The following is a 16,713-nucleotide window of genomic DNA, read 5'->3' on the forward strand; positions in this document are numbered from 1 at the left end:
TAATTGATAATATAATAGGAAAATAAATGCAAGAAAGAGGCAGATACTTTAAAAAGTAGTCTTTACATGTTTTTTTAACATATAATGGCAAAAATATTTTTTAATTAAATTTGATATATAAAATTATTTTTACGAGTATATACTAAAAATAATTTTTATAGAAAAAATATAGAGATGAGAAAGAGAGACAATAGAGATAAGAATAAATTTTTTTAAATTTAAAATAATTTCTGTAAAAATGATAAACATTAATTTTAAGCATTAATATTTATATGAAACGAAAAAATGTAAAAATACTTTTGAAAAAAATCAGGTTATATGGTTTGAACAATTTTACATGTCTACATTTGTTTAAAAATTATTTACTTGTTATATTAGACATGACTTTTGCAATTGCTTACATATTTGTATAATTTTGTGCTAATATAATTAAAACGGTCACAATATATTGGAAGAACTAAAATAAAATAATCTTGTATTTTATATAGTTATTGCGAATAAGCGTTTAAATAATAAATATTTACATGCAATTATTACCTTGTATAGAAACTTGTAGCCAAATTGAAAAAGTCCAATTCCGTAGAATCTAATTGGTGCTTGAGCTATTTGCAATAGAAACTGCGATATCTATGTCAATTTATTGAATGTATTAATATATATAAATTTTATATACCTATATATACATATATTTATACTTTTGTTTTTAATTTAATTTAATTTAAATCATATTCTGTTTTATTAATATTCAGTAAATATATATTTTAAAACTTACATTTTCACGGATTTCAACATCACAAATGGAATATGATATTCTATTTATTAAATCTCCTGTTGCATTTGCCTAAAATTGATATATTAAAATTAAAATTTATTTTATAATCTAGTAAAATTTTAACTAATATTATATAACATTTAAATATGTATTAAAATTAAAATTTTGAATTTGAATACACTTGTGTCAGTACCTTGAAGTTGATACTTTCACACATGACATTAAGAAGAAGAAGTTTGAAGAAGAAAATGGAAAACCAAGAGAAATTTAATAAAATATGTTGCATTCTGCTAGTTGAATAATTGTTGTCGAATATTGTGCGGAATATTTCACGAAGAATTTGCGCTAACCAACAACAGTAACCTCCTGTAGACATTGTTATTCCCATTCCGAATATTGCGTCTATCTCATGACATATTTTACGCAACTCTAAATGAAGCTGTCTATGTGTTAATATTAAATTTTATTATTAAATCTACAAGAGAGATTGCAATATTTTAATGGAATTTGTACGTATACTATGTATAAATTCTCTTACATTATAATCCATATCACCCATTCGCTATTTCGAGTCTTTCGAAATTTGCATTTGTGTGAAAGCGATATGGAATTTTCCCAAGCTCTCTTTGTTGCAAGTTTGTTACTTTTTGTAAAATCCAGAAGATTTTGGTTAATTTGATCAAACTTTAATCTTACGTATCTAAATATAGGAGAAACTATAATGTATATTGGTATATGTATATATATATATATATATATACTTAAAAACTATATTATTAGCAATTATATGCACACGTAAAATATAAAATTATTAACAAATTTAAAGTGAGATTAATAGCTTTAAACTATATAAAATAACTTATTTCCATTAATTTAGAATTTTTTTTATATTGTAATATAAAAGATAATAATATAAAAGATGGACTAACCCAAGGATATTGATGAAAATCAAAATGCTGATAAAATTAATATGGCTGGAGTAATTTATCATAAAACTTGTATAAATGCCTTTTGCAGTGTTAAAATTCAACTCCTTTTTTAAACATATAGTTTCCAAAAGGGTCAGGTACGTGATTATCATAGACCAGCCTAAGACGAGCCATAATATTCTCATATGCAGTTTATTATAATCTGTTGTTGTTCCGATTTTTTTCAATGTATCATCCACAATAGTAAATTTTTTTAGACATTTTTTAAATTTCTGTTAGAAGGAGTAATTTATAATCGAGAAATAATTAATTATTCGAACATTTTAGTTGCCTTATGTCTAATGTAATTATTTTATTTTATATTATATGATATAAAAAATATAAAAAGAAATAGAGAGAGATATGATAAAATATAAATGTTATTCTTTCATACTAAAAAATACTTTGCTAAATATGTCGAAAAAGAAAATTTTCCTAATAATATTGCACATTAATAATTTACAGTATATTTTATATTGTTAATATTGATAATTTTTTACGAATAAATAAATAAAGTAAAGAAATATATTATAAATTAAATACAATTATTATATTTGGATATTGAAACGCTAAATTGTTTTTAAATAGAATTAAAATCGCTAAGCATGTCTGCGTTAAGATTTTCTTACCTTATCGTGATATATTCCGAAAGCAATTAATATTAATACTATAAAAAAATCTAGGTAAAGACAAATATAATACGTCGTACTATAAATGTGAGATTCTATCGTATAACTGAAGAGGAAATAGTAAATCGACCACAATAACAACATGTATATGAAACTGAACGATTTTGAATGATTTATAGAAAATTCGATAGTTCTTAAACCACACACAAAACTGATTATAAGAAGTGGTGTTAAAACAATTCGAATGTTGCTGGTCATTGCGCACACTGTTGCAAACTGCATTTCTTTTGTCCTAACCAGATATGCTTGTGACGATAGTGACGATAGTGCATCTTCGTAATTCTGTTAAGTCACTCATAGATATTGAAATAATCAATCTTCTACTATTACAACAACATACTACTGCGAATTCTCGAAATAAAAATGATGATAAATATCACATTCTTCTAATTTTAATCTAAATATTAATGTTGTATTTCTCTCTTATTAACATCTCTGTTTTTATTTCTTAATTCGAGATTTATTTGTACATAGTATTTTATGTATCTTAATTATTGCATGTATCTAAAAATATTATCGAAGGATAAAATATCGATTTAATAAAAACATCGATTTTAAATATTGAAAATTAATTTTAAATGTTAATTAAAAATGATATTAATTAAAATTGATTTTATTAAATATTAATTAAAAATATAATGATAAAGTAATATAAATAACAGAAATGTTTATAAAATATTTTTGATTACAGTATGCAAAAATTGTATTTTTTAATAAGATTTGTAGAAAAATTTATGATTAAATATATAGAAAATAATTTTATTGAAGAAGCTAAAAGAGGATGTGTATATATCTGTGTGTAGTTCATCTTCTGCCACATAATATTTTCTTGCAACATTTTTGTAAATATACATTTTGAATTCCAAAATATATAGTTTTGTTCAAGAGAAATTATTTTATATATTGCAATCAGAATATTATATTGGTCTCTCAATGCTTCCTCATATTTCTTATACAATGTATTATTACAATGTATTTATTATCAATTTTTTTAAAACGTTTGTTTAGTTATGTATGTCTGCATTAGTAAAACTACAACAGTCGTGATCGATGAGCTGAACTGAAAGATATTGATTCTTATTTTTAAATATTTATTGCGCATATTTAATTATTCATAATATAAATAATAATATGACATTTTATACAACGTACCCCATAAAGAAATTTGTAGCCAAATTGGAAAAGTCCAATTCCGTAGAATTTGACTGGCGCTTGAGTTAATTGCAATAGAAACAGTGATATCTATATTAATATAATATAATGCTCAATGTACATACTTACAATTTTTTATTCTTGCTCAAAATTAATCATGTTTTATTTTAATAATCTTAAATATTAATATTAAGACTTACATTTTCACGAACTTTAGCATCACATGTAGAGTGAGCCATTTTCTTCATTAAATTTCCTGCTGCATTCGCCTGAAATTGGAACTTGCAAAATAAAATTTATGTCAATTTTTAAATTTTATTAGAAAAGTTATATATAATTATTATTTAATAGTTAGCTGTTGAAATAAAATTCAGATAAATATACATTTTAAATTGATTGTAAAAATAATACCTTGGTGCTGACTGTTTCGCATATGTGATTAATATAGAAGAGTTTCAAAACGTTATGACAAACTAAGATTGATATTATAATAGTGTACAGTGTTTCATTATATGCGATATAATTATTGAGAAGTAATACGCTAAAAAGTTCACGTAAGTCGAGCGCTAACCAACAAAAATTACATCCCATTTTAAAAGTCATCTGTGTTCCAAATATCGAATCAATTTCACAAGATATTTTACGTAACTCCGAATGAAGATGTCTGTGTAAAATATTGTATATTCAAAAAATTTACTGTTCAAAATAACTATATACGATTGATAGAATTTACATAAACTGTCTTACATTATAATCCATGTCATCCATTCATTGTTTGAAGATTGTGGAGATCTATGTTGGAGCATGGAAATTTCGCAAATTAGTTTTATTTCACGTTGGTTGTTTTTTGTTAAATTTAAAAGATGTTGGTTAACTTCATCAAATTTTAATCCTATGCATCTATATGGATATTATGAAAAATTTTAAAGAAAATTTTTTTATGTATTATGCTATAGTTTTATAAAGTTATATACATAATTATGCTAGAATAAATTTTGTATATTTAAAAAAATGTACTAACCCAAGAATACTTGCAATAAGCAAATCGTCGACCATGTTAATATAAGAGCAATAATTTCGTACAAATATAGCATACATAGCTACATAAGTTTTATAGCCAAGTTCGTCTTTCAGCCAACATGCTATTCCATAGCTTATTAATAAGATAAGTAGAAGCCATCCTAGGGTGAGGCATATTATTATTTGATGTAACTTGTGATAATCTGTCGTTGTTCCGATATTCAGCAATGTATTGTCGATAATATTGAGCTTTTTCAAGCAATTTCTAAATTTCTGTCACAAAGAGGTAATGCGGGTGAACAAATTAATACTTAATTTGATAATTCTACGGATGACGATTTTTTACAATTAATAATGTAGCTAATAATTTTAGCTAATAATTCCAGCTATGTAGTATGTTCAAATAAGAATTGAAAGACGTAGATGTAAATTTTATATAATTTCTTATATTATTCAACACGCAATAAATTATTAAATATTTCAAGAGATAAAAATGATCAATAATTTGTGACACATTAATATAATAAGTGGAATATTGTATATCTCTATATGGTAATTTGCATTGCTAAATGAAAAAATAATATTTAAAACTTTTGAGACACAGCTTTAGATATTAAACTTATATATTTTTAATTATATGAAAAATTGCTTATCATTTAAGACAATATTTCTTTATTATACATACCTTATCATGATACACTCCAAATACAATCAATAATAATGTTGTTGAAACGTCTAGTAAAACGCATAAAATATATTCAGTAGTATAATGTTTATTGATTATATAATATGTTATTATATATTTAAATAAAAAATAATAAATTAACCAAAATAGCGGGATATACAATAGACTAAACCATACTCTTGGATGTCCTCTAGGAAATTCAATAATTCTTAAACCAGACGCATAACTAATTATCAAGAGCGGTGATAAAACTGTTCGAATGCTTTCACTCATTGCGCACATTTATTCCGAAATACATTTCATTTCCAACTGACTGGTTGGGGTAACTTTATCGAATAATCATATAGTGTGTACTTTTATAATATAAATTTAATGAAAACACTTTCAAATATTGAAATAATCGATCTGTTGAAGTTTATATTTCGTGGTAAACTTAAATAGAACAGATAATGAATAACATCGCATTTTTATATGAAACATGTAGAAACATATTACATATACATATATACATATGTATGTATATGCAACATAATGTACATAAGTACATATTTATAATGAAAATATAAATATAGTTCTTTACATAAAAGACAATTATATTCTTGCACATTTTATAGAAAATTCAATAATTTCTGTTTTGTCTTGATAGTATATATGTAATTTGTATTACGATATATATTTAAAAATTATTACTTAATAAAAGATAAACGGATTAAAATATCTATTTTAATTAATATTAGATTATAATATATAAAATAATGTTTGAACTAGTACAAGTACGTGTATATATACATAAAATCATAAATTATTACTTAACAGAAATTGTTTTATATATTACAATTCAAATATTATTTGTTTATTCTTTTTGAAATTATTTATACAATGTATTATTACAATGTATTAATTATTTCTTTAAAATGTTTGTTTGTTTACAACCGCTTGTATTAGTAAAACTACAACGGTCGTAATTGATGAGCTGAACTAGAAAGATATTAATTCTTCTTATTAAATATTGTAATTTATTATAAATTAATTGTTTATAGTAAATAATTAGGTAATTATTTTATATAACATACCCCATAAAGAAATTTATAACCAAATTGAAACAGTCCAATTCCGTAAAATCTGACTGGCGCTTGAGTTATTTGCAATAGAAACACTGATATCTATATTAATATAAATTGCTCAATGTACATATTTACAATTTTGTATTTTCTTTTCAACAAAATATGGTTTATTTTGAAAATTCTGAATAATTAATATTAAGACTTACATTTTCACGAACTTTAATATCACAAGTAGAATAAGACATTTTCTTCATTAAATTTCCTGTTGTATTTGCCTGAAATTAAAATATGCAAAATAATATTTAAATGCAATTCTTTAAATTTAATCAGATAACTTATATATAATTATTTTTAATAGTTAGATAAAAGTGTGAAAAATCCAGATAAATGCATTTGGAATTGTAATGCAAAATTAACCTTGATGCCGACTACTTCGCATATGTAATTAATGAAGAACAGTTTCCAAACGTTTTGAAGAAGCCAGAGTATTAGTATTATAGCAGCATATAATTTTTTACTAGATGCGAAATAATAATTGTTGAGGAATATTACAGCGAATAGTCCACGCAAGTCGAGCGCAAACCAACAAAAATTACATCCCATTTTACAAGTCATCTGTACTCCAAATATTGAGTCTATCTCATAACATATTTTACGTAATTCCGAATGAAGATGTCTGTGTATAAACGCTATATTAAATTTTACTATTCAAAGTAACTACGATTAAAAAATAGAATTTATATAAACTGTTTTACATTACGATCCATGTCATCCACTCATCGCTTGAAGCTTGTGAAGATCTAGGTTCGTGCATCAAAATATTCAAAAATTTTTTTTGCTTTGCTCTACGTTTGTTATCTCTTGTTAAATCCGAAAGATGTTGATTTATTTCATCAAACTTTAATCCTATGTATCTAAAAATATAGAAGAAAATTATTGAGTGTAATGTAACAAATAATATATAAACATATTATCTCATCTTTCGATAATATTGATATCTTGAAAAATTTTTTTAAATGTTCATATTTTACGAATATATATATATACACATAATAATGTTCGAATAATTTATACATTAAATAATGTACTTACTCAAAAATAATTGCCATAATAAAATCGTTGATTATGTTTATATAAGAGCAATAATTTCGTATGAAGATAACATACGTAGCAATTAAAACATTGTACTTCTCTGCGATTTTCATTCCATATGCCGTTCCATAACTCAGTAATATGTTTATTAGGAACCATACTAGGACGAGACACATTGTTTTTTTATGCAACTTGTCGTAATTTATTTTTGTTCCCATATTCAGCAATGTGTTATCGACAATATCAAGTTTCCTCAAACAATTTCTAAATTTCTGTCACAAAGAGGTCCAATGAGAGTAAGCAAATTAATACTCACAATTACTGTCACAGTTGTGTGTATGACGATTTTTTATGAGTAATGTAGTTTATCTAATGTAACTAATGAATTTAGGCACAGTGTAGTTTTTTCAAAGAATTATTAGTAAGCAAATTAACAATTTCTTATCATACATACATACCTTATCGTGATACAATCCGAACACAATTGACAATAATGTTATCAAGATGTCCCCCATAATACCCATAAGAACGAAGTATTCATTTCTATGGGCATATCGCAAACTATACTGTATTATTATTGATTTTAATAATAAATAATAAATGGACCAGAATAGCAACATATAAAATAGAGTAAACCATATTCTTGGTTTTCCTTTAGGAAATTCGATAATACTAAAACCCGACGCATAACTGATAATCAAGAGCGGTGTTAAGATTGTTCGAATACTTTTAATCATTCCGAACACCGTTTTATTTCCGAACTGCATATTATTTCCCGACTGAATGATTGCAATAACTTTATCGAATGATCATGATGACGTGTATCTTTATAATTTTTATTAGGGCACTTACATTATTAAAATAATCGATCCGTTGAAGTTTATATTTCACGATAAATTTAAATAGTTCGATTAACGAATAATACCTTGTTTATTTATGAGACATATAAAAAATAAGAAAAAAAATATTAAATTTTTATAAAATGAGCAAGAATATAATTATGTGTCAATTAGTATACGAGTATGTATGTTTTAATTAGTATATGTATGTGTATATACATATAATTATAAATTATTATCTTTATTGCATTGGTAGTAATTATTATACCGTTAAATATTGTATGTACATTACATTTTAAATAATATTAATTGTTTATGCAAAGAATTATTCTTATATTGAATAACGAATAAAATAAGAACATATATTCGAGAGATATTAAACAGAGTATTAAAAATAAAATGATAAAAACGAAACTTAATTACAAAAAATGTATAAAATAATTTTTCTCATATTATGTAAAAGTCGCATTTATTAATAAGACATATGAATAATTCATATAAACAGTAATTTTTTATAAATATTATATAATTTTATAAAATATATGTGTTTATGTATTTATGTAAGTAATTAATCCCTTACTATATATACAATAATCACATTTTGCAACATTACTGCAATGTACATCTTACACATCAGAATACATATTTCTTGACAATATATAAAGAAATTGTTTTATATATTACAATTCAAATATTGTTAGCTTATGCTGTTTAAAGTTATTTATACAATGTATTATTACAATGTATTAATTATTTCTTTAAAATGTTTCTTTATTTATAACCGCTTGTATTAATAAAACTATAATAGTCGTAATTGATGAGCTGAACTAAAAGATATGAATTTCTCTTTTTAAATATTATAATTTATGGTATATTTAATTGTTTATAATAAAGAATTAGGTAACAATTTTATAACGTACCCCATAAAGGAATTTGTAGCCAAATTGAAACAGTCCAATTCCATAAAATCTGACTGGCGCTTGAGTTATTTGTAATAGAAACACTGATATCTATATTAATATAAATTGTTCAATGTACAATTTTGTATTTTTATTTCAATTTAAAATATGGTTTATTTTGAAAATTTTGAATAATTAATATTAAGACTTACATTTTCACGAACTTTAACATCACAAGTAGAATAAGACATTTCCTTCATTAAATTTCCTGTTGCATTTGCCTGAAATAAAAATATGCGAAATAACATTTAAATGTAATTCTTTTAATTTAATCAGATAAATTATAAAAACTATTTTGAATAGTTCGATAATTGTTAAAAAATACAGGTAAATACATTTTGAAGCGGTATGCAAAATTAACCTTGGTGCTGACTGTTTCGCATATGTGATTAATGTAGAAAAGTTTCCAAACGTTATGACAAAGCCAGAGTATTGGCATTATAACAGCTAATAGTATTGCACTAGATGTGACATAATTTTTGATAAATATTACGGCGAAAATTCCACGCACGTCCATCGCTAACCAATAAAAATTACATCCCGTTTTAAAAGTCATCTGTGCTCCAAATATTGAGTCTATCTCACAAGATATTTTACGTAATTCCGAATGAAGATGCCTGTATATAAACGCTATATTAAATTTTACTATTCAAAGTAACTATGATTAAAAAAAAAATGCATATAAAGTCTAACATTACGATCCATGTCATCCATTCATCGCTTGAAGCTTGTGAAGGTCTATGTTTGTACATCAAAATGTTCAAAAATTTTCTCTGCTTTGTGCTACGTTTGTTATGTCTTACTAAATCCCAAAAATGTTGATTCATTTCATCAAACTTTAATCCTATGTATCTAAAAATGTAGAAGGAAACTAATGAGTGTATTGTAATAAGAAACATATAAACATATTGTTTCATCTTTTGTTAATATTGATATCTTGAAAATTTTAAATGATATTCATATTTTTTTACTGTATTATGATATTTTATATATTTATACACATAGTTATACGTTTGAATAATTTATATATTAAATAATGTACTTACTCAAAAATATTTGCAATAATTAAATCGTTGATCATGTTTATATAAAAGCAATAATTCTGTATGAGGTGAATGCACATAGCAATTAAAGAATTTTTATCCTCCGCGGTTTTTTCCCAATTTGCCGTTCCATAACTCATTACTATGACCATTAGCAAATATCCTAGGGTAAGACACATTGTTTTTTTATGCAACTTGTGGTAATTTGTCTTTGTTCCCATATTCAGCAATGTGTTATCGACAATATCAATCTTTCTTAAGCAATTTCTAAATTTCTGTCACAAAGAGGCCCAATGAGAGTAAGCAAATTAATACTCACAATTACTTTCACATTTGTGGGTATGACGATTTTTTATAATGAATAATGTAGTTTATCTAATGTAATTAATAAATTTAGGCAATGTAGTTTTTTCAAAGAATTATTAGTAAGCAAATCAATAATTTCTTATCATACATACATACCTTATCGTGATACAATCCGAACACAATTGACAATAATGTTATCAAAATGTCCAGCGTAATACCCGTAAGAAGGAAGTATTCAGGAGTATATTTTATTATTAATGATTTGAATAATAAATAATATATGGACCAGAAGAACAACATATAAAATAGAGTAAACCATTTTCTTGGTTTTCCTTTAGGAAATTCGATAATACTTAAAGCGGACGCATAAGTGATAATCAAGAGCGGTGTTAAAACTGTTCGAATACTTTTATTCATTCCGTACACCGTTTTAATTTCGAACTGCGTATTATTTCGCGACTGCATGATTGCAATAACTTCACCGATCATGATAACATGTACCTTTATAATTTCAATTAGGGCACTTACGTTATTGAAATAATTGATTCGTTGATATTTCACGAGAAATTTAAATAGTTCGATTAACGAATGACATCTTGTTTATTTATGGGACATATGCATAATTATACACACACACACACATATACAATATATATATATATATATATATATATATAATGAGAATTTATCTCTTCTACTACAGTATTTTCTTACAATATTGTTAAATGTACACTTTAAGTTCCAAAATAAATAGTTTTGTTAAAAATATTAAGAAAAATTATTTTATTTATTACAATATTATTGGTCACTATTTTCTACAGTTTTTTTATACAATGTGTGTGTGGTATTGTTATAATGTATTAATCGTCAATTCTTTAAAATGTTTGTTTATTTGCAATCGCCTGTATTGATAAAACTACAACGGTTGTAATCGATGAACTGAACTGAAAGATATTCATTTCTCTTCTTAGTATTTATTGTATATTTAAAATTATTCGTAATATAGATAATTATATAATATTTAAACAACCTACCCCAAAAAGAAATTTGTAGCCAAATTGGAAAAGCCCAATTCCATAGAATCTAACTGGCGCTTGAGTTAATTGCAATAGGAACACTGATATCTATATTAATAAAATATACTGCTCAATATATACATTTACACTTTTTTAATTTTTGCTCAAACTTAAATGATGTTCAAGTAAAAGCTAATTTAAAACTTACATTTTCACGAATTTTAACATCACAAGTAGAGTAAGACATTTTCTTTATTAAATTTCCTGCCGCATTCGCCTAAAATAGGAACATGCATTTAAACGTAATTTTGTGAAATTTAGTTAGAAAAGATGTAGAATTATTATTAAATAAAGTTAAGTAATTGTTGAAAAACCAGATAAATATATTTTGATGCTGAATGTAATGTTAATACCTTAATGCTGACTGTTTCGCATACATAATTATTGAAGAAGAGTTTTAATATATTATGGCAAAGCCAGATTGACAACATAATAATGAATAGTGTTTTATTAGTTGCGACTTGATCGGTGAGAAGTATTACACTAAAAAGATCGCGCAAGTCGATCGCTAACCAATAAAAATTACATCCCATTTTGAATGTCATCTGTGCTCCAAATATTGAGTCAATTTCACAAGATATTTTACGTAACTCCGAATGAAGATGTCTGTGTATTAACGCTATATTAAATTTTACAGTTTAAAATAATTACAATTGATAAAATTTACGCAAAGCGTCTTACATTATAATCCATGTCATCCATTCATTGTTTAAAGATTGTGAAGATTTATGCATAGAAACTTCCCAAATTAGTTGTGATCCACGTTTGTTGTTTCTTGTTAAATTCAGAAGATGTTGATTAACTTCATCAAACTTTAATCCGATGTATCTAAAAATATAAAAAAACTAATTGATATAATGTAACAAATAAGATGTTTTATTATCATTTATTGTGAGTTAATATATCGATATTTTGATAAGCTTTAAATAATGCTTACATTTTTTATTAATTTTATAGTATAGTTTTATGAGTTTATGCTTATAATTATGTTAGAATAATTTTAAATTATTAAATTATTTCGTATATGTAAAAAATGCACTAACCCAAGAATACTTGCAATAAGCAAATCATTGATCATGTTAATATAAGAGCAATAATTTCGTACAAATATAGCATACATAGCTACATAAGTTTTATAGCCATACTCGTCTTTCATCCAACATGCTACTCCATAGCTCATTAATAAGATCAGTAGAAGCCATCCTAGGATGAGGCATATTATTATTTTATGTAACTTGTGGTAATTTGTTTTTGTTCCGATATTTATCAATGTATTGTCGATAATGTCAAGCTTTCTCAAGCAATTTCTAAATTTCTGTCACAAAGAGGTAGGACTGGTTAAATTAATACTTAGTTTGATAATTTTATGGATAGCGATTTTCATAATTAGTAATGTAACTAATGGCCTTAGCTATGCAGGTCAAAGAAAAATTGAAAGAGGTAAATGTAAATTTTATATATTTTCTAATATTATTCTACATGCAATAAATTATTATTAAAAATGAAGAAGAAATGGTCAATAATTTGTTTCACATTAATGTGATATATTGTATGTCTTTATGATAATTTGTATTGCTAAATGAAGAAATATTATTTAAAAATTTAAGACAATTTTGTATCAAAATTATCATTTTAATTACATAGAAAATATTTATTACTATTAATAAGCAATTAATTAACATTTTGTTATCATACATACCTTGTCATAATACACTCCAAATATAATTGATATTAATGTTATTAAAATGTCAATTAAAATGCCCATAAAAAATTCAGTAGTATAACGTTTGTTGGTATAAAAAAATGTCATTTTAGATTTAAATAAAAAATAATAAATTAACCAAAATAGCGAGATATATAGAAAACTAAACCATTTTCTTGGATGTCCTATGGGAAATTCTATAATTCTTAAACCAGATGCATAACTGATTATTAAGAGCGGTGATAAAACTGTTCGGATGCTTTTACTCATTGCGCACACCGTTGATTCCGAACTACATTTTATTTCCCGACAGAATGGTAGCGGTAACTTCGAATCGATTGATCATGTGTATGATAATGTGTATGTACGTCTGTAATTCCAATTAGGGCACTAACGATTATTGAAATAATCGATTTGTTGAAGTTTATATTTCGAAATAAATTTAAACAGTTCAGATAATGAATAACATCGCATTTTTAATGTTATTACTTGAAACATATGTAATAACATTATATACATATATATATATATATATATATATATATATTATATGTATATATATTGCATAATCATTATTAACTCATTATGAAAATATAAACATTGTTTTTTATATAAGAGACATAATTATATTCTTGCACATTCTATAAAAATTTAATATTTTTTTCTTATTATTGTTTTGTTAGTATATGTAATTTGAATTATAATATATATTTAAAAGTTATCAAATAAAATAAAAGGTTTATATTAAAATATCTTTAATTAATAATAATTTTTTACATACAAAATAATGTTTTAATTAGTATATGTATGTGTATATACATATAATTATAAATTATTATCTTTATTGCATTGGTAGTAATTATTATACCGTTAAATATTGTATGTACATTACATTTTAAATAATATTAATTGTTTATGCAAAGAATTATTTTTATATTGAATAACGAATAAAATAAGAACATATATTCGAGAGATATTAAACAGAGTATTAAAAATTAAATGATAAAAACGAAACTTAAATACAAAAAAAGTATAAAATAATTTTTCTCATATTATGTAAAAGTTGCATTTATTAATAAGACGTATGAATAATTCATATAAACAGTAATTTTTTATAAATATTATATAATTTTATAAAATATATGTGTTTATGTATTAATGTAAGTAATTAATCCCTTACTATATATACAATAATCACATTCTGCAACATTACTGCAATGTACATCTTACACATCAGAATACATATTTCTTGACAATATATAAAGAAATTGTTTTATATATTACAATTCAAATATTATTAGCTTATGCTGTTTAAAGTTATTTATACAATGTATTATTACAATGTATTAATTATTTCTTTAAAATGTTTCTTTATTTATAACCGCTTGTATTAATAAAACTATAATAGTCGTAATTGATGAGCTGAACTAAAAGATATGAATTTTTCTTTTTAAATATTATAATTTATGGTATATTTAATTGTTTATAATAAAGAATTAGGTAACAATTTTATAACGTACCCCATAAAGGAATTTGTAGCCAAATTGAAACAGTCCAATTCCATAAAATCTGACTGGCGCTTGAGTTATTTGTAATAGAAACACTGATATCTATATTAATATAAATTGTTCTATGTATAATTTTGTATTGTTATTTGAATTTAAAATATGGTTTATTTTGAAAATTCTGAATAATTAATATTAAGACTTACATTTTCACGAACTTTAACATCACAAGTAGAATAAGACATTTCCTTCATTAAATTTCCTGTTGCATTTGCCTGAAATAAAAATATGCGAAATAACATTTAAATGTAATTCTTTTAATTTAATCAGATTAATTATAAAAACTATTTTGAATAGTTCGATAATTGTTAAAAAATCCAGGTAAATACATTTTGAAGCGGAATGCAAAATTAACCTTGGTGCTGACTGTTTCGCATATGTGATTAATGTAGAAAAGTTTCCAAACGTTATGACAAAGCCAGAGTATTAGCATTATAACAGCTAATAGTATTGTACTAGATGTGACATAATTTTTGATAAATATTACGGCGAAAATTCCACGCACGTCCATCGCTAACCAATAAAAATTACATCCCGTTTTAAAAGTCATCTGTGCCCCAAATATTGAATCGATCTCACAAGATATTTTACGTAATTCCGAATGAAGATGTCTGTATATAAACGCTATATTAAATTTTACTATTCAAAGTAACTATGATTCGGAAAAAAATGCATATAAAGTCTAACATTACGATCCATGTCATCCATTCATCGCTTGAAGCTTGTGAAGGTCTATGTTTGTACATCAAAATGTTCAAAAATTTTCTTTGCTTTGTGCTACGTTTGTTATGTCTTACTAAATCCCAAAGATGTTGATTCATTTCATCAAACTTTAATCCTATGTATCTAAAAATGTAGAAGGAAACTAATGAGTGTATTGTAATAAGAAACATATAAACATATTGTTTCATCTTTCGTTAATATTGATATCTTGAAAATTTTAAATGATATTCATATTTTTTTACTGTATTATGATATTTTATATATTTATACACATAGTTACGTTTGAATAATTTATATATTAAATAATGTACTTACTCAAAAATATTTGCAATAATTAAATCGTTGATCATGTTTATATAAAAGCAATAATTTTGTAAGAGGAGAATGCACATAGCAATTAAAGAATTTTTATCCTCCGCGGTTTTTTCCCAATTTGCCGTTCCATAACTCATTACTATGACCATTAGCAAATATCCTAGGGTAAGACACATTGTTTTTTTATGCAACTTGTGGTAATTTGTCTTTGTTCCCATATTCAGCAATGTGTTATCGACAATATCAATCTTTCTTAAGCAATTTCTAAATTTCTGTCACAAAGAGGCTCAATGAGAGTAAGCAAATTAATACTCACAATTACTTTCACATTTATGGGTATGACGATTTTTTATAATGAATAATGTAGTTTATCTAATGTAATTAATAAATTTAGGCAATGTAGTTTTTTCAAAGAATTATTAGTAAGCAAATTAATAATTTCTTATCATACATACATACCTTATCGTGATACAATCCGAACACAATTGACAATAATGTTATCAAAATGTCCAGCGTAATACCCGTAAGAAGGAAGTATTCAGGAGTATATTTTATTATTAATGATTTGAATAATAAATAATATATGGACCAGAAGAACAACATATAAAATAGAGTAAACCATTTTCTTGGTTTTCCTTTAGGAAATTCGATAATACTTAAAGCGGACGCATAAGTGATAATCAAGAGCAGTGTTAAAACTGTTCGAATACTTTTATTCATTCCGTACACCGTTTTAATTTCGA

General features: G+C 24.3%; 2 protein-coding genes across 2 annotated transcripts; both read right to left on the minus strand.

Annotated features, from left to right (window-relative positions):
* Positions 1-352: 352 nt before the first annotated feature.
* On the minus strand, positions 353-2,631 carry LOC114931997 (uncharacterized). Its single transcript, XM_029304162.2, has 7 exons — positions 2,370-2,631; positions 1,702-1,973; positions 1,311-1,472; positions 966-1,215; positions 773-841; positions 538-627; positions 353-457 (listed from the first exon to the last, which is right to left on the minus strand). The coding sequence occupies exons 1-7, from the start codon at positions 2,625-2,627 to the stop codon at positions 398-400; spliced, it is 1,161 nt and encodes a 386-aa protein (XP_029159995.2). The 5' UTR covers positions 2,628-2,631; the 3' UTR covers positions 353-397.
* Positions 2,632-11,464: 8,833 nt separating this feature from the next.
* Positions 11,465-13,475, minus strand: LOC146725239 (uncharacterized). The gene is made up of 7 exons (XM_085483655.1): positions 13,365-13,475; positions 12,709-12,980; positions 12,347-12,493; positions 12,019-12,271; positions 11,814-11,882; positions 11,624-11,713; positions 11,465-11,533 (listed from the first exon to the last, which is right to left on the minus strand). Exons 1-7 carry the CDS (start codon positions 13,473-13,475, stop codon positions 11,465-11,467), a joined length of 1,011 nt encoding a protein of 336 aa, XP_085339781.1.
* Positions 13,476-16,713: the final 3,238 nt, after the last annotated feature.

This window comes from Nylanderia fulva, unplaced genomic scaffold, assembly GCF_048542155.1.
Source record: "Nylanderia fulva isolate GAGA-0341 unplaced genomic scaffold, ASM4854215v1 Scaffold10, whole genome shotgun sequence".
Taxonomy (NCBI): Eukaryota; Metazoa; Arthropoda; class Insecta; order Hymenoptera; family Formicidae; genus Nylanderia; species Nylanderia fulva.